The sequence below is a fragment of the Hyla sarda genome, chromosome 3, assembly GCF_029499605.1.
Source record: "Hyla sarda isolate aHylSar1 chromosome 3, aHylSar1.hap1, whole genome shotgun sequence".
NCBI lineage: Eukaryota > Metazoa > Chordata > Amphibia > Anura > Hylidae > Hyla > Hyla sarda.
The window spans coordinates 128069709-128095479 of record NC_079191.1 but is presented as its reverse complement, the minus strand read 5'-3'; the positions used below and the strand labels follow the sequence as shown (position 1 = coordinate 128095479).

The window sequence follows — 25771 nt, the reverse complement described above, 5'->3', positions numbered from 1 at the left end:
ACCTGAGGACAACATCCTTGACAAAAGTCTGCTCCTCAGGTTCTCAGGCTCCAAGAAGAGGGGGAGACCCAAGGGGGGGGGTACTGTTACGCCGAGCGCTCCGGGTCCCCGCTCCTCCCCGGAGCGCTCGCTTCACTCCCTCCGCTGCAGCGCTCCGGTCACGTCCTCTGACCCGGGGCGCTGCGATCCTGCTGCCAGCCGGGATGCGATTCGCGATGCGGGTAGCGCCCGCTCGCGATGCGCACCCCGGCTCCCCTACCTGACTCGCTCCCCGTCTGTTCTGTCCCGGCGCGCGCGGCCCCGCTCCCTAGGGCGCGCGCGCGCCGGGTCTCTGCGATTTAAAGGGCCACTGCGCCGCTGATTGGCGCAGTGGTTCCAATTAGGGTTTTCACCTGTGCACTTCCCTTGCACTCCCTTGCCGGATCTTGTTGCCTTAGTGCCAGTGAAAGCGTTCCTTGTGTGTTCCTTGCCTGTGTTTCCAGACCTTCTGCCGTTGCCCCTGACTACGATCCTTGCTGCCTGCCCCGACCTTCTGCTACGTCCGACCTTGCTTCTGCCTACTCCCTTGTACCGCGCCTATCTTCAGCAGCCAGAGAGGTGAGCCGTTGCTAGTGGATACGACCTGGTCACTACCGCCGCAGCAAGACCATCCCGCTTTGCGGCGGGCTCTGGTGAAAACCAGTAGTGGCTTAGAACCGGTCCACTAGCACGGTCCACGCCAATCCCTCTCTGGCACAGAGGGTCCACTACCTGCCAGCCGGCATCGTGACAATAGTTAGCTCGTGATACATATATATATATGGAGGATAAAAATAGGAATAAAATTGTAATAGAAATTAAATAAAAATAAGAATGCAAGTAAAAATAAAAATAAGAAAAAAATAAAAATACAAACAAAAATTTAATAAAAAGAAAAAAATAAAGCATAAAAAAGATCATTGTGTGTACAGTATCAATATAATTGAGAACACGGAATATCTGGAGCAGGAAGGTGGATAGTGTGGGGTTCCCATCGGCCCGTGGTCCAATGGGAACCCCACACTATCCACCTTTTTGCGCCAGATATTCTGTGTTCTTAATTATATTGATACTGTACACACAATGATCTTTATGCTTTATTTATTTATTTTTTTTAATAAAATTTTTGTTTGTATTTTTATTTTTTTCTTATTTATATACTTTTAATTTAATTGTTCATTTTTTATTTTTATTTTTACTTGCATTCTTATTTTTATTTTATTTCTATTACAATTTTATTCCTATTTTTATCCTCCATATATATATGTATCACGAGCTAACTATCTTATTTTTACTTCATGTAGTATTGATTCCATGCTTCAGTATATGTTCATTTAGTATAACAATGCATTTTTTATGATTGTCATGCTATTTACAGTTAATGCACCCATATATTGTTATATTACTGTTAGTAAATACACATATATATTGTTACTATATGGTTGTGCTGTGAATACTAAGAATGATCCGGCTATCAGGGTAAAACCGGGTGTGAACTATGTTCTATTCGATTTCCCTGATTAGTTTAAAGAGCTGCTCTGCTCCATACATTCGTTAGATCCAGGGATTAATTTAATATAATCCAAAGAAACGTGTTTAGGTGTCTGGCACTATTCACACAGTCTTTACTAGTGTCTGCCTGCAAACTCACAGGTTCCGGTAACAAAAGTATTAACCCAGCCGTATTCTGCCCTGCCTGGCGGCAATCCTACCTTTAACCATCTTCCACAGCCTACACTTCCTACAGTCCAGGTCTCCACGTGGGACGCCATCCCTGGATCACCCACCGCTCCCGAGTGCACTATTGCCGCCGGACTTACTGCCGCTCCCGTGCTGACTAACACTCTTACCGGAGTGTCAGAACAATACCACCAACAGACAGCCGGTGAGCGAGTGCGATCTGCAGTACATCACGCTCCCCTACCATGGGAGCCAGCGGCACGTAACATCATACTGCGCCCCCCTGCCATCGGGGCTGCAAGGGAGACGGGACACTGCAGTGCCCCCCCCCCCCCACTATCGGGGCACGAGAGGAGTGCAGGGCTGTAACTTACAGTAAAGGACTATCAAGCCGCCAGAAGCAGTGGTGAAAGATACTTTTAATATCATTTGTATCTTATTTCTGGAGATTGACTTTATGTTACAAGCACACTCACTCTGCTACAAAACAGGACTTTCATTTTTGTTTGCGGATCAAAACTGACTTTTTTTCATTCATACCGGAGTACTAGTAAATTGGACAATTTTCTCACATCCATTTTTATTAGTTTGATATCCCACGGGGCCCAGTGGGATGATCATATGGTAGTGCCAGTCAAATGTGTTAATTCAACATTTTATTCTTTATTTATATTTAATTAAAAAAATTTTATGAGTAATGCTGACATATCTCAATTTATTTCCACCATTATCATTATGCACCAAGGTTGGTGAGCTCCTAGAGGTATAAGCTATTATTTTGAATATAATTTACAAATCTGTTTAACTTTATGGCACCAGTTGATTTAAAAAAAAAAAAAAAAAAAAAAAGTTTTTCACCAGAGTACCCCTTTAAAGTCTAGTAATAGACTTAAAGGGGTACTCCGCCCCTAGACATCTTATCTCCTATCCAAAAGATAGGGGATACGATGTCTGATCGTGGGGGTTCCACAGCTGGAACCCATGCAATCTCTGTGCAGCACCTGGCGTTCGTTTAGAACGCCGGGTGCAGGCAATGGGGGTTGTGACATTATGGCCACGCCCCCTCAAATGCAAGTCTATGCATGCCCCTTCCATTAGACTTGCATTGAGGGAGCGGGGTGTAACGTCACGAGGGGCGTGGCCGTGAAGTCACAAAATGTTCTGAACACTGGGGCAGCGGAGTACCCTTTTAAGTACTGCCTGTAAAGGCAACTTACGGGGGTTCTTCAGGGCTTTAATAGCAGGTAATAAAGAGACTGTGCTGTCACGCTTCAACTCGCTGATCATGTGGGTGTCATGAGATGGACTCCCACCAATTTCATATTGATGGATAAGCAACCAACATGAAAATCCTGAAAACTCCTTAAAACTTCCACTTTTCTCCATATACCAACCAAGATGGAAGACTGTTTTCATTGAGCCACCTACCACTTTAAATAGTCCTAGCAGCTTTAAAACTAAAATATTAAAGTTGGATATATCTACCCCTGACAATTTTAGTAAATATAAAGTCTTGCTATATACTTTAGTTACGATGCACCCAGTTTCATGTTTAATATTGGCCCTTCATCTCTTCTATGGATGACCTCGGTGCATATGTGGTATCCCAATACACCAGCGATAAGGCTTACTTGCGTCAGCAGGCCCATCTTTCAAAGTCTCATGTTACTTGCCCATTCTGATGCCGTTTCAATCCCGGTGACTGTCCAGGTGACTTGGTCCCTGACTCTATATAATCCCTGACTCCAGTACTTGCTGACTCTGTATAATCCCTGACCAGTACTTATCAGCTGCTGTATACTACAGAGGAAGTTGAATTGTTCTTTTCTGTCTGAACCCAGTGCTCTCTGCTGGCACCTCTGTTTGTGTCAGGAACTGTCCAGAGCAGGAGCAAATCTCTATAGCAAACCTCTCCTGCTCTGGACAGTTCCTGACATGGACAGAGGTGTCAGCAAAGAGCACTGTCAGACTTGAAAGAACTATACAACTTCCTCTGTAGTATACAGCAGTTGATAAGTGCTGGAAGGATTAAGATTTTTTAAGAGAAGTGATTTACAAATCTGTTTAACTTTCTGGCACCAGTTGATTTGAAAATAATTGTTTTCCACTGGAGTACCTCTTTAATATGAGAATACTCCTTTGAGGTATACATTTTATTTAACACAATTTAATTAAGTTTAGTTTTGGAACTCAGCATTATAAGGAAAAATAAAAATGCATTTCATTTCAGTATCTGGCTGCAAAATTGTTAATTTCATTTATGACTATTTTACCATTTTTGGTGTGCATTTTCCTAAAATATTTGGGAGTTAAATGATATATAACCTTATTATACTGTAATGCATACAGAAGCTTTAATCTTTTATAAAGTAGATATTGTTTCCAACACTAAAACTAATTCAGGCTTTTGCTGCACAAAAAAATAAGTGTCCAATTTGCCAGGCAGTCCAGATAGAACTGCATTATTAACTCTATGTCCACCGAGGGAATACGCTTTACAATTGGAATGATTTTATCTTGCAGCTGATTATCATTCTGGCTGATGAGCTTAGATCCAGCAGAGCCTGATGAGTCTAGTTATCTAAAAGTGTCCCAAAAAGAGAAATTTCTTACTATGTATTCCTATTGCTTTTCGTATCTGGGCATTCATAAATGTGTTCAAGTGTTTCTGCTTTAAATCACAGAGTGAGACACCCACAGACTCTGTAACCATAGCTACCACACCATAAAAATCATGGAAATTTTCTTATTTTCCTCCCTCTTCTGCTTCCTTGGGGCTTCCCTTTGATGTATTTACAGTGTCATTAGAATTCAGCTTGAACTCTTTAATTTAGAATATTGCTATAAATATGGCCGCACACCCTACCCAAGGATCTCTGCTAATAGTTAAGTGGACAATAAAATAACAAATATTGTTATCGTAATAATGAATATGTTCTATAGAGAGTCCTCCAATGAGATGAACTCATAACTATCCCTGCATAATTCCACTCAGAAAGTTATTAAACTGCAGAGCTTTCAATTCAGTAAGGACGCACACAATGGATTCCATCTGTTTACACTGCTGGTATGTTAGACCCTTCACTGCAAATATGACTTACCTTATTTTTCGCCGTATAAGATGCACTTTTTCTTCCCCAAAAATGGGGGGGGGGAAAGTTGGTGCGTCTTATCTGGCGAATACACACCTATCGCGGCGGTCCTTGCGGCCATCAATGGCCGGGACCCGCGGCTAATACAGGACATCACCGATCGCGGTGATGCCCTGTATTAACCCTTCAGACGTTGCAATCAAAGCTGACCGCCGCATCTGAAGCGAAAGTGACACTAACCTGGCTGCACCGGGAGGGACCTTACCTGCCTCCTCGGTGTCTGCTCCGTGCCGGGATCCCCTGCATGGCCGGCGCTCTCCTTTTACGTCATCACGTCGTCGCGCACGCCGTCCCGTCATCCAATTGGAATGGTGTGCGTGGCGACGTGATGACTGCGACGGAGAGCGTGGATGCCAGGGAAGAAAATGTCCGGGGCGTCGAGGACACCACGGGGACGCGGAGACCGCGATGGAGCGACATCCAGGGCAGTGGTGACGAGCGGTGATGGTCCGGAGCGGCGGGGACACGTGAGTATTACCTCCTATACCAGTGGTCTTCAACCTGCGGACCTCCAGATTTTGCAAAACTACAACTCCCAACATTTTTTTTTCTAGATTTTGAACCTTTAAAATTGGGTTCGTCTTATATGCCGGTGCGTTCTATAGGGCGAAAAATACGGTAAATGTCTTTTTAAAGCCAAGGCTTTCCTGACATTAAAGTGTTTGTAAACAAGAAAGTAATACACCGCTATGTAGATTGCGGCAAGCAGTCAATAGTCGTACAGGGTGAACATATTTTATTTAAAAAAAGACAACAGAAACTTAATTCCATTCCTGAGACCAACAACAGCTTCGGACGCAGCTCCTTACCACCTTCTGCCCTGCCGCTTCATCCGTCCATGTATAACCACCTGTTACTTTACGAATAAAGAACACAGCATCTGAATAGTGGTGAGTGATCTGCGTCCTCTTTTCCTATTCTCCTTTATGAATATATATGTTAAGCCAAGCCGGCGTGAGCACCGCCACCAGAGTGCTGATGTGAAACTGAATAATTAGTTGATCCCGTGCAGTGGGGTCTTAATTTTTTATACATGCTGTTAAGACATGTCAAAAGTTTCATTCGGTTGGGGTCTAAGTATTTAGACCCCAACCGATCGCTAGAGTGAGCAGGGAAAGAAGTGTATGGCTAAGTCACATGACCGAGACAATCCCTTAGACTTACATTGTAAGTTTGTCTTGCTTAGTACGCTTTTATCAACTCATTATATCAATTGGTCAGGGTCTTAACTCTCAAACCTCAATTGATCAAATTGTTTGGAATGTTCCTACCACATGTAAAAAGTTTTCTAAAGTCAAACTGCCCATTTAATATATTCTTTAAAGGGGTATTCCAGGCAAAACCTTTTTTTATATATATCAACTGGCTCCGGAAAGTTAAACAGATTTGTAAATTACTTCTATTAAAAAATCTTAATCCCTCCAATAGTTATTAGCTTCTGAAGTTTTCTGTCTAACTGCTCAATGATGGTGTCACGTCCCGGGAGCTGTGCATGATGGGAGAATATCCACATAGGAACTGCACAGCTCCCGGGACGTGAGTCATCAGAGAGCAGTTAGACAGAAAACAACAACTCAACTTCAGAAGCTAATAACTATTGGAAGGATTAAGATTTTTTAATAGAAGTAATTTACAAATCTGTTTAACTTTCCGGAGCCAGTTGATATATAAAAAAAAGTTTTGGCCTGAAATACCCCTTTAAAATTTTTCCGCTCAACTCCTTCCCTTCAATTTTTTTTCTTTTTTCTTTCCTTTCACATATTGTCTCAGTAACAATTAACTTAAGATGTTCTATCCTACTTTACTTGGTTGGTTTATCAATCTCTCTTACGGCCATACATTTTATGAAGGCTGCTCCTCCACACACCTGATGCTTTTTTTTAATTCTCTATTGGGTCTGTGAACTGTGAATTTTTGAAACAGTCTGCCTGAACGTAGTAACTTTATTATAAAAGTGGATAGTGACGCGTTTCGGTCTGGTCACCAGGCCTTACTCATACAAACTATTCACTATCTAATTTTAAAATGCTAAATATTTCACAGTCCAATAGTTTTTGCTTGATGTTCCCAACCCTGGCAGGTGACGTAACCTGCCAGGGGTGGAAACATCAAGCAAAAACTATTTTAAAATTGAATAGTCGAGTTCCTAAAGGTCTCAATAAAAGAATAGATGTTACATTACATTACTAATTCTTTTGTAAATTAAAATTTTTATGCAAAATATATGATATTGACCCAGTTTTCCTTTATTTATTTTCTATTGAGCCATGTTCACATCTGTGCTCGCAGTCCGCACTATATATTTCTATGCCTCTATTCTTCCAACAGTCTAGAATGCTATTATGTTCCAGGTGCAATACAAGAAAGGTGTTTTATAGTATAATTTCATTTATGATGCACTACTTTCATATATTATGTGTAATGTTTGTTGTTTGCACATATATATTTAGTTTTAATATTTTGCTGGAATGTGTAGCATTTAGTACTATGTTTTCTTCCATTGTATATTTTGTTTTATTTATTATGTGCGAAGGGTGGAGACTGTTGGGACCTCACAGGTGTTTGTGGGGTGACGTCAGCCTCCTCTGCCTATATAGGATTCATGTGATTTAAAACAATTTGTATGAATAAGGCCTGGTGACCAGGCCGAAACGTGTCACTGTCTGCTTGTCCCATGTACCGTGCAAATTTATAATAAAGTTACTACGTTCAGAAGAGTTACCATGCTGGATACCTGTTTTTTTGCTGATCCTTTGTGGTGAGTCCACACCAATCCGTGCACTGGCTGGACACGGAGATGAGCTGGCGTGCTTCACCTGTTTTCGATTCACCTTACACAGCATAGGGAATTGGGTAAAAGAAAACGCCAGCCAGGAATTATATTGTTTTGTTTAATGGTAAGTAACCTACTATAAGGCTTAAAGAGGATCTAAGGAGACTTTAGTCTAAAATGTATCTGATTATTGGTATTATGGTCCCATATCAATAAACAGTTCTCCCAGAAGGTCCCAGGGTACTGAACTTATCAAAAACAAACCTAAGGGGAACCCCCTTAGCAATAATGCCCAAACTAAAGACCCCCCCCCCTAAAAATTATAATGTTTATTGGGCTCCGTAGAGTGTATGCTACTCAAATAGAAAAATTTTAATCACAATGTGACTCTAATATTGTGCTGAAAGCACTATTGTGCACCATGTGATTGAGCAGATCTCACTTCCACAAAGTGGTATATTTACTGTGCCAATGCACTATATGTATCACCATGTAGGAAGTAGGAAAGTTCCCTCTCAGGCTACCACTTCATGGTTGTTTTCTGTAATAGTGTTAAAGTACACTGCTGCTGATTGAAAGATGCATTATAGCCTCCCCGATGTTTCGCCGATGAATCAGCTTTGTCAAGGGCTCTTATATAACTTTGGTCCAATGTCATATCCTGCTCCTCTCCTATCCAATGAGGGTCCTTCTGCTATTCATTCAAAGTCCCTTACAATCCCGCGCATGCCTTAGGACTTAGACCACATTCGTAATTTTCCTGTTCGCTGTGCATGTCATGATACTTACCTGCTGGACAGGTTCGGTCTATGGCGCATGTCACGGTATTATTAGCGCTTTCACTGTTCACTGCACATGACAGTAAACTTAGTCTCAGGAGCCGCTGGCTGGGTTCGGTCTATGGTGCATGTCACAGTATTACGTGCGCCTTCATTATTCACTGCGCATGACATTTAACTTGGTCCCAGAAGCCGGATCCCGTGCTTGATACACATGTCCCAACATATAGGTTTGTATTGAAGAGATGTTCATAGGCTAAGTCTGCATACATTTTTTATGCTGAACACCTAATTGATATACACTGCTCAAAAAAATAAAGGGAACGCTTAAACAACACAATGTAACTGGAAGTCAATAACACTACGGTGAAATCACACTGTCCACTCAGGAAGCAACACTGATTGACAATCAATTTCACATGCTGTTGTGCAAATGGAACAGACAACAGGTGGAAATTATAGGCAATAAGCAAGACATCCCCAATAAAGGAGTGTAGGTGGTGACCACAGACCACTACTCAGTTCCTATGCTTCCTGGCTGATGTTTTGGTAACTTTTGAATGCTGGCGGTGCTTTCACTCTAGTAGTAGCATGAGACAGAGTCTACAGCCCACACAAGTGGCTCAGGTAGTGCAGCTCATCCAGGATGGCACATCAATGCGAGCTGTGGCAAGAAGGTTTTCGGGGTCTGTCAGTGTAATGTCCAGAGCATGGAGGCGCTACAAGGAGACAGGCCAGTACATTAGGAGACCTGGAGGAGGCTGTAGGAGGGCAACAACCCAGCAGCAGGACCGTTACCTCCGCCTTTGTGCAAGGAGGAGCACTGCCAGAGCCCTGCAAAATGACCTCCAGCAGGCCACAAATGTGCATGTGTCCACTCAAACGGTCAGAAACAGACTCCATGAGGGTGGTATGAGGGCCCGACATCCACAGGCAAGGGTTGTGCTTACAGCCCAACACTGTGCAGCACATTTGGCATTTGCCAGAGAACATCAAGATTGGCAAATTCGCCTCTGGCGCCCTGTGCTCTTCACAGATTAAAGCAGGTTCACACTTAGCACATCTGACAGACATGACAGATTCTGGAGACGCCTTGGAGAACGTTCTGCTGCCTTCAACATCCTCCAGCACAACCGGTTTGGCGTTGGGTCAGCAATGGTGTGAAGTGGCATTTCTTTGGGGGGCCGGACAGCCCTCCATGTGCTTGCCAGAGGTAGCCTGACTGCCAATAGGTACCGAGATGAGATCCTCAGACCCCTTGTGGGACCATATGCTGGTGCGGTGTGCCCTGGCTTCCTTCTAAGGCAAGACAATGCTAGACCTCATGTTGATAGAGTGTGTCAGCAGTTCCTGCAAGAGGAAGGCATTGATGCTATGGATTGGCCCGCCCGTTCCACAGACCTGAATCCGATTGAGCACATCTGGGACAACAGGTCTTGCTCCATCCACCAATGTCACGTTGCACCACAGACTGTCCAGAAGTTGTCGAATACTTTAGTTCAGGTCTGGAAGGACATCCAGCAGGAGACCATCCGCCACCTCATCAGGAGCATGCCCAGACATTGTAGGGAGGTCATACGGGCACGTGGAGGCCAAACACACTACTGAGCCTCATTTTGACTTGTTTTAAGGACATTACATCAAAGTTGGATCAGCCTGTAGTGTGGTTTTCCACTTTGATTTTGAGTGTGACTCCATATCCAGACCTCCATGGGTTGATAAATTTGATTTCCATTGATAATTATTGTGTGATTTTGTTGTCAGCACATTCAACTATGTAAAGACGAAAGTATTTCTTACGATTAGTTCATTCATTCAGATCTAGGATGTGTTATCTTAGTGTTCCCTTAATTTTTTTGAGTAGTATATTTGCAATTTAGTTATCTAGTTTTCGTTAATAAAGATATTTTATAATCTATACTTGTCTCTTATTTGTAACTATTAATTATTTTACAGATGTAGTGAAATATGTATTTATAAGGTGGACTCCTAGAGATGGTGAGATATTTGTAGTTGACCATATTATCACTTTGTGAATAATTGGTTGGCTAGATATGGTCAAGGATGTCCTGTCACATAGAATATGTGCCATCACATTATATATGAGAGGACGACTTATGGGATATCTCCCATCAGGTTACTGGCCATATATAATGACAATGATGACAAAGGGCACTATGGTCCCATATGACACCTCTGCACTTCTCTACAATATAATATCCCATAACTCTGCCATTGTTTGCAATAAAGTTACTATACAGATGCTAACATAACCACAGATATACATATTATCAGGCTTCTTACAGTGTAAGTAAATGATTTAGCAATAACAAGACAAAAGTAATGAACAACATGTGTAATGGATTACCAAGCTAAAACACACTCTCCTTAGGTGAATACCATTCAAATGCAGACTGATCCTTTCGACAGAAAAGTGTAGAACATTTTAAACTAAACACCATGAGGTACAAGTAAAACAAAATAGAAATTGGATTTGATGCTCTGAATTGCATAGAGTTAATAAGCAGACACTGGCTTTCAGGTTGTAACATGGTTGATATGTTTATTTTTATTTACAACCACCTACTTAGTTTTCTACAGCATGAATTATGTCTTGACCCCCAGTCTCCTTGACTGTCTTTTAGCTTGCATTGTCTTGCATCTTGCCTTGGCTTATTCTTACTGTTTTATTGAATTTTGATCCCCATATTCTCCCTTTGCCCACTCTCCACAATTAATCATATAGTGAAATGCAATGTACTAGAAGCAGCTATAATAGGGCCCATGTTTGAGTGTCCCTTGTGTTTTTAGTGTAGTTATAAGGAAATAATGTGTACTTATGGGTTATGAACATTTCAACTGTATTTTGGTTCTAGCTTCTATTGGTGGTATACTAAAATGGATTTTGTGTGATGATCTTTTTTTTTTTTCAAATTCAATGTTTATTGATTTTCAACAAATAAGCATACAAAACAAAATGAAAAATATATATGGGTTCCCGAAACAATTCCACAACATGGGTAAGTTGGTACATGGTAATGCTGCAGCAACACATTTCGGACAACATCTCTGTTACGACTAGAACTCCCCTCCTTGCCCCACACCTACATATGCTGAAACATGGGGTCGACACTGCTCACCGAGGTGGGGCCTGAGGCACGAGGGGAGCCGCAGTTATTAGGCTGCAGATCCAACATGGCTAAGCTGAAGCAATGATCCGTAACCCAGATACATAATATATACCCTATATAGCACAAACCGGGAAAGGGAGAGAAAAGTAAAAAAAAAAAAGGGGGGGGGAGAGGAATACGAGGGCAGGTTGCAAAAAGGGAAGAGAAATAAAAGGAAAGAAGATAGAAGAGGAGAAAGAGGGGTGAGAGAGAGAGGTGGGAAAGATGGTGGGTGGGAGTAGGATCTGGGAGAAGAGAGAAGGCACTTTCCTCTGGAATCAGGATGACCACAACCCCCCACGACAACATTACATCAGTGGCAGTCAGCAATAAGGTCCGTAACATGGGAAACAAGCAACTCACTATAGGCGTAATGGGCAGGGGACCTGATCTGTAAGCATGTGACGGGTAGTGTGGTCAATTGGTGAGGTGAAGGGTAGGGAAGTCCCGGGATGACATAAACACCGACCAACGGTGCCAGACGGCGACGTAGCGTAACAGTTGATTACGTGAGTCAGCAGTAAGTTCCTCCATTCTATGAATGTGAGATACTTCCTGGAGGTGATGATCTTATTATCTTGTTTCCCAGTGTACTAAATGTCTGTATGCACTAGTCTAAAATAAGCCACACCCACAGTTATGTGAATTGTAACTGGCTGCAGCTGTTGGGGCGCAAACTGGAGGGTCTGACAGATGCCCTGTACACCTTGTTCTCTCTATGCAGAACAAGGTAGTGTCAGGATTCCAAAATGGCCCCCAAAACTGCTTATGATTGTTAGAAGATGAGTATTATTTAATGTGGGGGCAGAACCTTTGCTTTTTGACATGAGTCACAGTATAGGAGGTGGAACAGTGTAGAACATGTTATTTAATACAGCAGACACTGTGTAGGCCATTTCTTTATATAGAAGCAAAGTTTAGGCCAGGGCTACTCAATAGGACTATAACGCCAATTGTCCGGACTGGTAAGCAGCACTTCCGCCCCACAGCTACCTGATTCCCCCAGCCGGTTCAGGGAAGAGGAGAGATCTGATCTCCTTGCATTGAAGTGTATTGTGTCTTTAGGGTCTTCTAACCCGAAGTCAGTTTCCCTTGAATGCTGCCACACCATGCATTTAGTGCATCAGTTTCTTGCTCTTTAGCGTATGAGCTGTCACGCCCCCTCCCATAGACTTGCATTGAGGGGCGGGGTGTAACGTCACACGGGGGCGGAGTCGTGACGTCACGATCTTCCGTCCCCGTGGTCGAGATGGACTCAGCCTGAGGACCTCCAGCGGTTCCGGAAGCCACTACAGGTGGGTGCCGCATGGTAGATCCCCAGCAGCAGGACCCCAGCGATCTGACATCTTATCCCCTATCCTTTGGATAGGGGATAAGATGTCTAGGGGCAGAGTACCCCTTTAGCAGTAACCAAGTCTCGTGTTTACATGACTATTAGAATATTACACTTACCAAGTCCAAGACACGATACCCGAAGTCCAGATTTTCCAAGATTCCTAGAAAATAAGCAAGAACATTGTTGTCAATAATACAGAGCAATGTTTAGAAATATCATGTGATCTTGTAAACATCCATTTTAACATCTACCTAACACACCCATGTACACAACATATGTAACTCCCACAGAACCAATAAAGAGCTCAATTATTTTCTTTATGTCTTACCCTTGGGTAGTTTTAATCTTGGGAATCTTTCTATTTCTACAAGCACAGCAATATTAGGAAAAGGAAGGAAAAGGCTTGAAGACTATGCTATCCAAGTTTGTTATACAATCATTAGATCTTTTTGTGCAAGAGAAGTGCTCTGCAGCCATGGTATTAAAGTAGATCTCCAAACATTATTATTTTCTTGGCCCAAATCATGCACACTCAGCATTACTAGACCTACAGTGACATTTGTTATTGCAGCACAGTTGCATCCATTTCATTGCTGTAACTGAGCCATGTGATCTCTAACCTGACCCACAGAAAATCACAGTGTTTAATATGGTATGTCCTGGGTCAGCTGACTTCCTGTGTACTACCAGTAATGCTAGATTTCAGACTCCTCCCCTCCTTGCTTCTGTATGTACATTATGCATCCCTTGTATAGTGGTGTTATTGGTGATAGTCGGCTGTGCATAGTGGTTTTCATTTAATACCAGTATAATAGTATTACTTAGTCACTGCAGTAGTAATCTGTAGTACTGGTGTGGAAGTATTGTTTTATTTTTTAAACTCCAATCCTTGGGAAAATCCTGTGTGCATCCCTGGAGAACAGTAATGGATACCTTGTACGCCACTATGTTACTTTCATATTCCGGTTTGGGAGGGGATCTCAATACTTTGCCTTGCCTCAAGTGCCACCAACCTAGCTATGCCACTGATCTGGGTGAGAGTTCTACACTATTAGGATATTTATGGCATATCCACTGTAATATTAGGAGCAGAGGGGGTTCTTCTGGCCCCCATTTCCCAACACAAAGGGGGAGATTTATCAAAACTTGTCCAAAGGAAAAGTTGCTGAGCTGCTTATAGCAACCAATCAGATCGCTTCTTTCATTTTTCACTGACCTTTTCAGAAATGAAAGAAGTGATCTGATTGGTTGCTATGGGCAACTCAGCAACTTTTCCTCTAAACAGGTTTTGATAAATCTCCCCCAAAGTGTCCAAAGAATTAGCATCAGTAGATATGGAAAGATCTGAGCTAGTAACACTTATAGTTGTCCCATAAATGCTTCAGATGGGAACCGTATTATCTTTAATATGATTAAATATATGCATGCATTGCAAAGAAGGTTCTAAATCTTCACCACTTTGTATATGGAATTTCAGAAATTGCGTTAGTTTAACTTGAATAGAACAGCTGCCTGAGATATTGCACACCCTATTCACTCTAGTCTGAATTCACACTGCTCTAAATGGCTGGTATAGTATTAGGATACTGGAGGATCGAATTAAAGGGGTATTACACTGCTCAGCGCTTGGAACAAACTGTTCTGAACACTGGAGCCGGCGTCAGGAGCTCGTGACATCAAAGCCCCGCCCCCTCATGACTTCACACCCCCACCCCCTCAATGCAAGACTATGGGAGGGGGCGTGATGGCAGTCACGCCCCCTCCCATAGACTTGCATTGAGGGGGTGGGGCATTAAATCATGAGGGTGCGGGGCTATGACATCAGTTTGTTCCAAACGCTGAGCAGCGGAGTACCCCTTTAAGTCTCCTAGTGATAAGCCAATTCTCAAATGTATACTTTTAGATTTCAGGACTCACAGGACTGCACTTAAGAGTAGTCCTGCCATATAAAAGTTACTTTAAGAAAAAAGCCTGAATGTTGTGACTAATAAAGTGTTAGGCTATATTCACATGCCAGAATTTCTGCATAAAATTCCGCATGAAAATTCTGCATTACTTTATAGCCGATACACCTTTAGGGTGCGTTCCCACAGGGCGTATATGCAGCGTATTTGACGCTGCGCAAAATTTATGGCAGCAGCGGGAAATACGCTGTGTATCCCTTGCTCACTATACACACAGGGCTTTCCGCCGGCAGCCCTATGTGTGCAGTGAGTTTTTGAGGCGGGGCCGCGCGTCACAGACACGCCGGCACACGGCCCCGCCTCCAAAACTCACTACACACATAGGGCTGCCGCCGGAATGCGCTGTGTGTATAGTGAGCAAGGGATACGCAGCGTATTTCCCGCTGCTGCCGTAAAATTTGCGCAGCGTCAAATACGCTGCGTATACGTCCTGTGGGAACGCACCCTAAAGGGATTCCCCTGTCCCATTCACACAGAGCTTCTGCTACAAGGACGCCATTAAAGTGAATGTGCAATTAATTTCCGCTGAACTTACGGCAGAATTTGCGTGCAGAATTCCGTGAAGGAACTCTGACGTGTGACCACTGCCTTAAGCTGAACACTCTTGTATTAACTATGTTGAAATAAAGTTAATCCAGCTGGATACTTGCTCTCAGTATTGCTCATTTACTGATATGGTGAAACATGGCAACAGAAACAAAAATAATAACCATGTTTATACTTTCTGTATTGGATATATGCCAGGCTTGCTAACATTTTTCCTTCCCTGAAAGCAGCACAGCACTTCTTTTGGGACTATTCCATTGGACGCTTTGTTCTTGCCTGGTACATATTTTCAATTGATGATTGTGCCCCTGACAGAAAAAATTATGGCAGAATACAGAACTTTTTATCTTCTATTGTAGCCAGTAATTTGTACATTATTATGTTATAAACCATCTAGACATCTGCAGAACATCTGTCTTGTTCCTACTTTCCCTTGTGAGATGGATATTATAAGATTTTACGTATTATTTTGGGAACAACCATTTATTTAGTCTGAAATTTAAAACAAAAACAAAACATTTTTTGTGACTGTTCCAAACAGGAGTGTAAATGATTTGGCACATTTTCCTATACCTGATAAGACTACATTGTTAATGTATTTATTTATACAAACTGGGCCCACAGCCTGCCTGATAAAACAATAAAACCTTTAACATTTCTCCTCCTCCCATATGCTCCTTTTTCACGTCTCCAGACGATCTCTGCTGACAGTCTTCTTCTCAGAGCCGCCTGAAGCTGTAGACATGATGGGGGAGATTTATCAAAACCTGTGCAAAGGAAAAGTTGCCCAGTTCCCCATAGCAACCAATTGGCTCGCTCCTTTCATTTTTTAACAAGGCCTCTGCAAAATGAAAGAAGCGATCTGATTGGTTGCTATGGGCAACTGGGCAACTTTTCCTTTGCACAGGTTTTGATAAATCTCCCCCGATGTCACAGTGCCGCTCAGCCGATCTGAAAGCAATGGGGGAAAGCAATGTTACCAGCCCCAGACGAGGCATCCTGATACTGGATGCTGCGAGGAAGGTGAGTTAAAGGAGTAGTGCAGTGACATATAACTTATCCCCTATCCAAAGGGGAGGGGATAAGTTACAGATCACGGGGGGCCCAACCACTGGGACCCCGTGATCTCCTGAACGGGGACCCGGTAGTCTGCCAGAAGTGGCCGTTCCGACCCCCACAGAAAACCATGGCCGAAACGTCCCCTCAATGTATTTCTATGGGATACATGGAGTTGGCGTATCCAGCAGACTGCCGAGGCACCATACAGGATATTGTGGGAGGTCCCAGCGGTCGGACCCCTTGCGATCTATAACTTATCCTCTATCCTTTGTATAGGGGATAAGTTAGATTTCACTACAGAACTCCATTAACACTTTTATTATTTTTTTTATGAGGCAGCCTGGGGTGAGTAATGTAAAAGTGGAGCACCATAGCATTCTCAATGGAAAATACTGTACTACAAATCCATTATAATTTCTTATTATACAGTACATGATAATAAGATTTAAAAAAAAAGCTTGCAGTTGAAAAGACGAAGATGGCGATTATTATTATGAAGTAATAATAATAATAATAATAATACTGTAAGATGAGAGTTAGAATAAAGGGTTCCAGGACCCACACTATATATTTCCAATATACTGCCATGTCCAGCAATTTCTTAAAGCAGTAGCACAAGATACACAGCCACACTATACCTGCATGTATACATTTAGTTAAATAAACATATACATGTTTTGTTGCCCTTCTAAAGTAATGAAAAGTTATAAAACAACTGTCAAGGATCTTTATACACAGCAAATTATAAGAAGCAAATAAATATTCTACACTGCTAAAAAAAAAATATAAAGGGAACACTTAAACAGTACCATGTAACTCCAAGTCAATCACATTTCTGTGAAATCACACTGTCCACTCAGGAAGCAACACTGATTGACAATCAATGTCACATGCTGTTGTGCAAATGGAACAGACAACAGGTGGAAATTATAGGCAATTAGCAAGATACCTCCAATAAAAGAGTGGTTCTGCAGGTGGTGACCACAAACCACTTCTGAGTTCCTATGCTTCCTGGCTGATATTTTGGTTATTTTTGAATGCTGGCGGTGCCTTCACTCTAGTGGAAGCATGAGTCTACAACCCACACAAGTGGCTCAGGTAGTGGAGCTCATCCAGGATGGTACATCAATGCCAGCTGTGGCAAGAAGGTTTTGCTATGTCTGTCAGTGTAGTGTCCAGAGCATGGAGGCGCTACCAGGAAACAGGCCAGTACATTAGGAGATGTGGAGGAGGCCATAAGAGGGCAATAACCCAGCATCAGGACTGCTACCTCTGCCTTATTGCAAGGAGGAACTTGAGGAGCACTGCCAGAGCCCTGCAAAATGACCTCCAGCGGGCAACAAAAGTGCATGTGTCCACTCAAACGGTCAGAAACAGACTCCATGAGGGTGGTATGAGGGCCCGACGTCCACAGGTGGGGGTTGTGCTTACAGCCCAACACCGTGCAGGATGTTTGGCATTTGCCAGAGAACACCAAGATTGGCAAATTCGCCACTGGTGCCCTGTGCTCTTCACAGATGAAAGCAGGTTCACACTGAGCACATGTGGAAGAGTCTGGAGATGCTATGGAGAACATTCTGCTGCCTGCAATATCCTCCAGCATGACCGTTTTGGCGGTGGGTCAGTAAGGGTGTGGGGTGGCATTTCTTTGGGGGGCCGCACAGCCCTCTATGTGCTTGCCAGAGGTAGCCTGACTGCCATTAGGTACCAAGATGAGATCCTAAGACCCCTTGTGAGACCATATGCTGGTGCAGTTGGCCCTGGGTTACTCCTAATGCAAGACAATGCTAGACCTCATTTGGCTGGTGTATGTCAGCAGTTCCTGTAAGAGGATGGCATTGATGCTATGGACTGGCCCGCCCGTTCCCCAGACCTGAATCCGATTGAGCACATCTGGGACATCATGTCTCGCTCCATCCTCCAACGCCACGTTGCACCACAGACTGTCCAGGAGTGGGTGGATGCTTTAGTCCAGGTCTGGTCCCTCAGGAGACCAATCGCCACCTCATCAGGAGCATGCCCAGGCATTGCAGGGAGGTCATACGGGCACGTGGAGGCCACACACACTACTGAGCCTCATTTTTACTTGTTTAAGGACATTACATCAAAGTGTGGTTTTCCACTTTGATTTTGAGTGTGACTCCATATCCAGACCTCCATGGGTTAATAAATTTGATTTCCATTGATAATTTTTGTGTGATTTTGTTGTCAGCACATTCAACTATGTAAAGACGAAAGTGTTTCATACAATTAGTTCATTCATTCAGATCTAGGATGTTATCTTTGTGTTCCCTTTATTTTTATTTTTTTGAGCAGTGTATTTTAGAGCGCACAATTACTTGTGAACAACCCAATACAACAGAAATACATTTGCTAGTGAGTTCCCACCACATCAAATTTCAGTTCTATTAGAGAAGACTTAGAATATGCTAAGATACTGGAGAGCAAGACAACTCTATTGTGGATTGTAAATTGTTACATTGTGCAGGATGGAATAATTGGTCTTGACAGGGAGGTTATGGTAGATAAGTCAGAGACGCAGGGGTATTGACTGATGTATTTCCTATGAGATACTGAAGTAATAGAGGCGAACTGATATTAGATCTGTGTAGCTTGGAGCTACTGAAAAATCCCTTTTCTTTTCAAATTGATTTCTATTCCAATTCATATGTGCTATGTCCTGACAGAATAAAAGAAGATATGTTAAAGGGCAATGACATATGAGTATTCCAGAGGCAAACTCCTGGGAAGCTTTCCAGCCTCCATCATCTTATTCTGTGGCAGCACATTGCATAGAGATTAGCAAGCACTATCTTAAGGGTCTTGCCAGATAGTCATGTTTATAGCTGTAGGTATAAGGATGACAATGCTCAAAGCAAGGTGACTGATATGCAACTTTTGGGTCATTTGCTCTCAGCAGCATATGTTCAGCATGTTGTTTTCAAGTTGACGGTTGCCCCCTAAAGGGCAACTTTTATAGAGCCACGGCAATGACAAAAATATACATTTCACCTGAAAAATGTTCTGCAGAACATTGCGGATACAGAAATTAGGAATGGTATCATTAGATTCCCCTCTCTTTAAACAGCACATAGACAGTAACCTAAAGCTCCTGGGCCCTATACATCTGTAAGAGGGCCCACAATCTATCACATGAGACAGAAAACATTTGGACCTTCTTAGGCCCCAGGACTGGAAGGTGACCCAAACCTATGTGCCTTCTATAGTTTTGCCCCTGCATCCAGTCCAGGAATTCATGGCTGAGACAGCCCAAAATCAACAGAGAGCTAGTTTTACTGTATAGCAGGGCTACCAAAGGGGATCATTACTAAAGATAAAAAAAATCCCTATGTAGCAGTTGTGTAACTATAGGGGATGCAGAAATAGAAGTCTCACCTGGTCATATGTTGTGTACCCTGACTGAAGGACAATGGAACTGGATACAAATTGATGATTTTCCTTTCAAGCACATAAGGATTTTTTGTATGGAAAAAAGGGAGCTCGATAATTTAACTCCCTAGTAAATTCTGTACGTAGATACTAAACAGTTAATATTTTAGGACTGAAATGTATATATCTTGCTTCGTTTGAACTGAATGTGCATTCTTTTTGTAGTATATTACTGCTGCTAAGCGACATAGGGTTTGTTAGTGAAAGATATCCATGTCTCAATAATAACAATATTCTGGAGAGGAATTAAACTGAGCCTACACCTCCTTGCACATAAGTATACTACATAAGACAAAAAAAGGAATACTAAATGTAATCTTTTCTGAATCCTTTGCAAAAGATTCAAACTAACCTAAAATGAGAATTAGTGCAGCCACACTGTAAGGAGGCGGGGTGTGGGGGTTCACTTGGAATGGTAAGTACAGCATGTATAATATATTCACCTAGAGTTCCAACTTCCAAATAATACCAAAGGTGTAAGTAAAAAAAAAAAAAGTCCCATAGCAAAAATGAGCTTTAGGGTGTATTCACACGTACAGTATTCTGTGCAGATTTGATGCCCAGGATTTCAAGCTGTGCTTACATTGTGTTTACATTACATTCAAGCAGTTTACATTGGAATTTGCAGCAGAAAATCCTGCGCATCAAATAAGTGCATCAAATCTGCACAGATTACTGTATGAGTGAATAGACCATTAAAGTTTAAACATGCCACTATAAAGTAAAAGAAAAAACACTCAGTGCGAATAAAACTGCATAAATTTACACCTTATTGCACTTAGCATAAGGACACATTATATTCTAGTGGATTCTTCACTTAAAAATATGAATGTAAGTATGTAATGTAGTTGTTGAAAATATAATCGGTACATCTGTAACATTTTTTATGATGCAATGAAGAAACAGAGCTTTCCATAAAATCTGTTCTGTGGAGACTGGAATGAATAGGCATCACATATATTTGTATGTAGGTGGGTTTCCCTTATGGTAAGGTCTTATCATTTGGGCTACAATTGTATTTATCTAACAGTTAAAAAACCCATAAGAAGGTTTGAGGGCTGGCATCTGAGACTTAACACTCCCCAGCAACTGCTAAAATAATGGAGCAGAAGCCTTCAGCTGAGAGCTGTACTCCTTCAGATGCCAAACTGTCCAATATTTAGACAGTGTAAGCTTAGACTAGACAGTCTAAAAATGGGCCAGGTCTAATATTCTAATAGAAAATTGGGGACATCTTTAGACTGTCTATTCTTCTTTCACCTGCTCTTACTTGGCTTACTTTTATGCCAAAATTGCGAGCCACAAAAATGACATGTTTGGCATACCTTAAGCCACACCTTGTTTCTTTGAGGCCACGACCACTTTCAGGAAAGCTATACTCCTTTATTGAGAGTGGTATAAAAGTATCTAAAAATGTAGTGCAAGTCATGGAAGCCAGTTTTATGGTGCAAACTGCACCAGATATTTAGCACAGGCAGTTTTGTTTCTCTTTTTTGCCATTGATATTGTCATAGAGAATTCTCTGTTCAAGACTCATATGTAAACTGCTCAAAAAAAAAGGGAACACTAAGAAAACACATCCTTGATCTGAATTAATGAACTAATTGTACGAAATGCTTTCGTCTTTACATAGTTGAATGTGCTGACAACAAAATCACAAAAAAATTATCAATGGAAATCAAATTTATCAACCCATGGAGGTCTGGATATGGAGTCACACTCAAAATCAAAGTGGAAAACCACACTACAGGCTGATCCAACTTTGATGTAATGTCCTTAAAACAAGTCAAAATGAGGCTCAGTAATGTATGTGTGGCCTCCATTGGCCCTTATGACCTTCCTACAATGCCTGGGCATGCTCCTGATGAGGTGGCGGATGGTCTCCTGAGGGATGTCCTCCCAGACCTGGACTAAAGCATCCAACTCTTGGACAGTCTGTGGTGCAATGTGGCATTGGTGGATGGAGCGAGACATGATGTCCCAGATGTGCTCAGTCAGATTCAGGTCTGGGGAACGGGCCGCCCAGTCCATAGCATCAATGCCTTCTTCTTGCAGGAATTGCTGACACACTTCAGCCACATGAGGTCTAGCATTGTCTTGCATTAGGAGGAACCCAGGACCAACCGCAACAGCATATGGTCTCACAAGGGGTCTTAGGATCTCATCTTGGTACCTAATGGCAGTCAGGCTACCTCTGGTAAGCACATGGAGGGCTGTGCGACCCCCAAAGAAATGCCACCCCACACCATTACTGACCTACTGCCAAACCAGTCATGCAGCAGAACGTTCTCCATGGTTCTCCATGGTGTCTCTAGACATGTGTGCTGTGTGAACCTGCTTTCATCTGTGAAGATCACAGGGCGCCAGGGGTGAACTTGCCAATCTTAGTTTTCTCTGGCAAATGCCAATTGTCCTGCATGGTGTTGGGCTGTAAGCATAACCCCCACCTGTGGACGTCAGGCCCTCATACCACCCTCATTGAGTCTGTTTCTGACCGTTTGAATGGACACTTGTGTATATTTGTGGCCTGCTGGAGTCATTTTGCAGGACTCTGGCAGTGCTCCTCCTTGCAGAAAGGTCTAGGTCCTGCTGCTGGGTTGTTGCCCTCCTACAGCCTCCTCCATGTGTCCTGATGTACTGGCCTGTCCCTTGGTAGCGCCTCCATGCTCTGGACACTACGCTAACAGACACAGCAAACTTTCTTGCCACAGCTCGCATTGATGTGCCATCCTGGATGAGCTGCACTATCTAAGCCACTTGTGTGAGTTGTAGACTCCGTCTCATGCTACCACTAGAGTGAAAGCACCGCCAGCATTTAAAAGTGACCAAATCATCAGGCAGGAAGCATAGGAACTGAGAAGCGGTCTGTGGTCACCACCTGCAGAACCACTCCTTTATTGGGGGGGGGTGTCTTGCTAATTGCCTATAATTTCCACCTGTTGTCTGTTCCATTTGCACAACAGCATGTGAAATTGATTGTCAATCAGTGTTGCTTCCTGAGTGGACAGTGTGATTTCACAGAAGTGTGATTGACTTGGAGATACATTGTGTTGTTTAAGTGTTACCTTTTTAAAATTTTTTTTTTTTTTGAGCAGTGTATTTCCTAAAGTAAAAATCAGGAATTTTTTTTTTTTTTTTCGTAAAGGACCTAACACATCAAAACATTAGGTGGACAATCCAATAGGAACTGATTTCCCCCATAGTGGTGCCACAGAGAAACTGAACACTCCCCATTGGGTTCTTAAGCAGATTCTACCTCATCACCAGTGGTCCTCAGCCTATCATCATACTTCTTACAAATATGAATTGTACGAAGTGTTACAGAGTTAAAAATACCAAATGGATGCAAACTCGCTTTAACTAAAGAATACTTTAGTAGAAAAGAATAAAGCAAGAAGTTGCCAAAAAGTTCCATAGTGATCATAAAAGCATTCAACCTGACGCCTGGTTCTTTTATATGCTAAGTTCTAATACAATATTCTTACATTGTAGCAGGAGGTATTTTATTTATGTACTTAGACATATCCATATAAATCAGCTAAGTGCATTATTTTCTGGGAAAGAACTAAAGAACATCAAAATGCTTAAGGCTTATTCAAGTGAGGCTTCCAGAACTGATGCCGTATTATTAATATCAATCTTTCTTCTTCAGATGTCAAGAAGTAAATAAAAGACGTCCTACTTTACTATGCAGTGACAGATGCACATGACAGCTCTATGCATCGGGAAACTGTGGAAGTCGGAAGTTTTCTACCCGGGGTGATTTTTTTTTTGTCATTTGCTTTAGTCAGTGCTTTAAGTTCCAATAGGATCTTAACATGTGACAGAAAATAGGTCAAGAACTGTATTTTATCTTCCTATATTTCCAAGGTCGTAACACTTTAATATCGTTTTGTATAAGAAAATTTTTGCCATGCATGAAATTGACACTGGTAAGTAGAAGATAGAAGACAGTGACTTTGACCTTATTTACACTTCAGTTTTTGAAAGTTATTATTTATCTTTTTTTTTTTTTTTTTTGACCGGGATCATGAGTGGATTCAAGAAACAGAAGAAACAGAATGTTACCATCATATTTTTACTTCATTCTGAGGTATGAATGAGACTTTAAAGAGTTTGTCCAGCAAAAGAAACAATGTGAAAAAAACAACCTGTGTAAAAGTATAATAAAGCAACTTACAAAAATAATAGTATTAGCTGTAGCGTACAGATCTTCCACATGAGCTGAGCTTGTAACTCTGTACACCTCTGGCTCCCTGCATGTTTCCAGGGGTCTTCTCTCAGCTTTTCCAAACTGAATGGAATCAGATGACTTTTGTTCCATGGGCATTTAATGGTGGCATGACCGCTAGGGAAAGCATTTTTTTTCCACAGGCACATTACCTTAAGTGTACTCTGCATTGATTTTCCTTTTCAGGATATGTAGGAACAGACTTTCTTCACAGATACTGTAGGTCTCCACTTTCCACCTGATTAAGATCTTTTATTTCATTTCATGTTGGTCCTGTATTATTTGTTGCATATATACCCCCCTGATGACACCACTTTAATATCCAGTGGTAGAAACGCATATTTTTTATAGGCATTTTTTGACACCTAAGGAGATCTATTTACTCCTACTGTTACAAGTGTTGTAGTCATACCCTGCAGGTGTGGCACCACTGGGCGGGCTGGGCCCTGAAGAACCCAATTTGATACTTGAGTTATTTGTTGCACTTGGGCACATTTATCATTTTTTTTTTTAACTGCATTTAGTAAATGTTACGTTTTATGCACATCCTGAGCACTAGGCCGTTTACAAGTTTGCATTACTGCTCACTAAATTTTTAACTTATTAGATAAGACAGCAGCAAGGCTGTTCTGATGGAAACTACTGAGATTAAGAAAGGCTTTTTTCATTCAGTCAGAAATCTAATAAGCAGAAATATGAACTCCCACCTTTATATCCATAGGCGTGCGCAGCCTATTGCATTAGGGTGTGCACCCTAAAGCACAAACTCACGCTGCGCGCGTGCATATATATATATGTATATATATATATATATACGCACACAGTTAGTATAGTTCCCCCACATTAGGTGCAGTATAGTTCCCCCACATTAGGTGCAGTATAAGTCCCGCCACATTAGGTGCAGTATAGTTCCCCCACATTTGGTGCAGTATAAGTCCCACCACATTAGGTTGGCAGTATAAGTCCCTGCACATTAGGTTGGCAGTACAGTTCCCCCACATTAGGTTGGCAGTACAGTTCCCCCACATTAGGTTGGCAGTACAGTTCCCCCACATTAGGTTGGCAGTACAGTTCCCCCACATTAGGTTGGCAGTACAGTTCCCCCACATTAGGTGGCACCTAATGTGGGGGAACTGTACTGCACCTAATGTGGGGGAACTGTACTGCACCTAATGAAGGGGAACTGTACTGCACCTAATGAGGGGGAACTGTACTGCACCTAATGAGGGGGAACTGTACTGCACCTAATGTGGGGGAACTGTACTGCACCAGTACAGTTCCCCTACATTAAGTGCAGTACAGTTCCCCCACATTATGTGCAGTACAGTTCCCCTACATTAGGTGCAGTATAGTTCCCCACATTAGGTGCAGTATAGTTCCCCCACATTAGGTGCAGTATAGTTCCCCACATTAGGTGCAGTATAGTTCCCCACATTAGGTGCAGTATAGTTCCCCCACATTAGGTGCAGTATAGTTCCCCCACATTAGGTTGGCAGTATAGTTCCCCACATTAGGTTGGCAGCATAGTTCCCCCCACATTAGGTGCAGTATAGTTCCCCCCACATTAGGTGCAGTATAGTTCCCCCCACATTAGGTGCAGTATAGTTCCCCAC

General features: G+C 42.3%; 1 protein-coding gene and 1 long non-coding RNA gene across 3 annotated transcripts in view; one reads left to right on the top strand and one right to left on the bottom strand.

The window, feature by feature from the left end:
* LOC130361700 (uncharacterized) overlaps positions 1-24287 on the top strand; it is a 65931-nt gene extending 41644 nt beyond the window's left edge. Inside the window, exon 3 of the long non-coding RNA XR_008891118.1 lies at positions 23580-24287. This is a non-coding gene — a long non-coding RNA (uncharacterized LOC130361700). The remainder of the gene's footprint in view (positions 1-23579) is intronic.
* KCNAB1 (potassium voltage-gated channel subfamily A regulatory beta subunit 1) overlaps positions 1-25771 on the bottom strand; it is a 424457-nt gene that overhangs the window by 125926 nt on the left and 272760 nt on the right. For both annotated transcript variants that reach the window (XM_056565010.1, XM_056565011.1), the window contains exon 2: positions 13025-13068. In XM_056565010.1, the coding sequence (XP_056420985.1) occupies positions 13025-13068 (44 nt within the window). The remainder of the gene's footprint in view (positions 1-13024; positions 13069-25771) is intronic.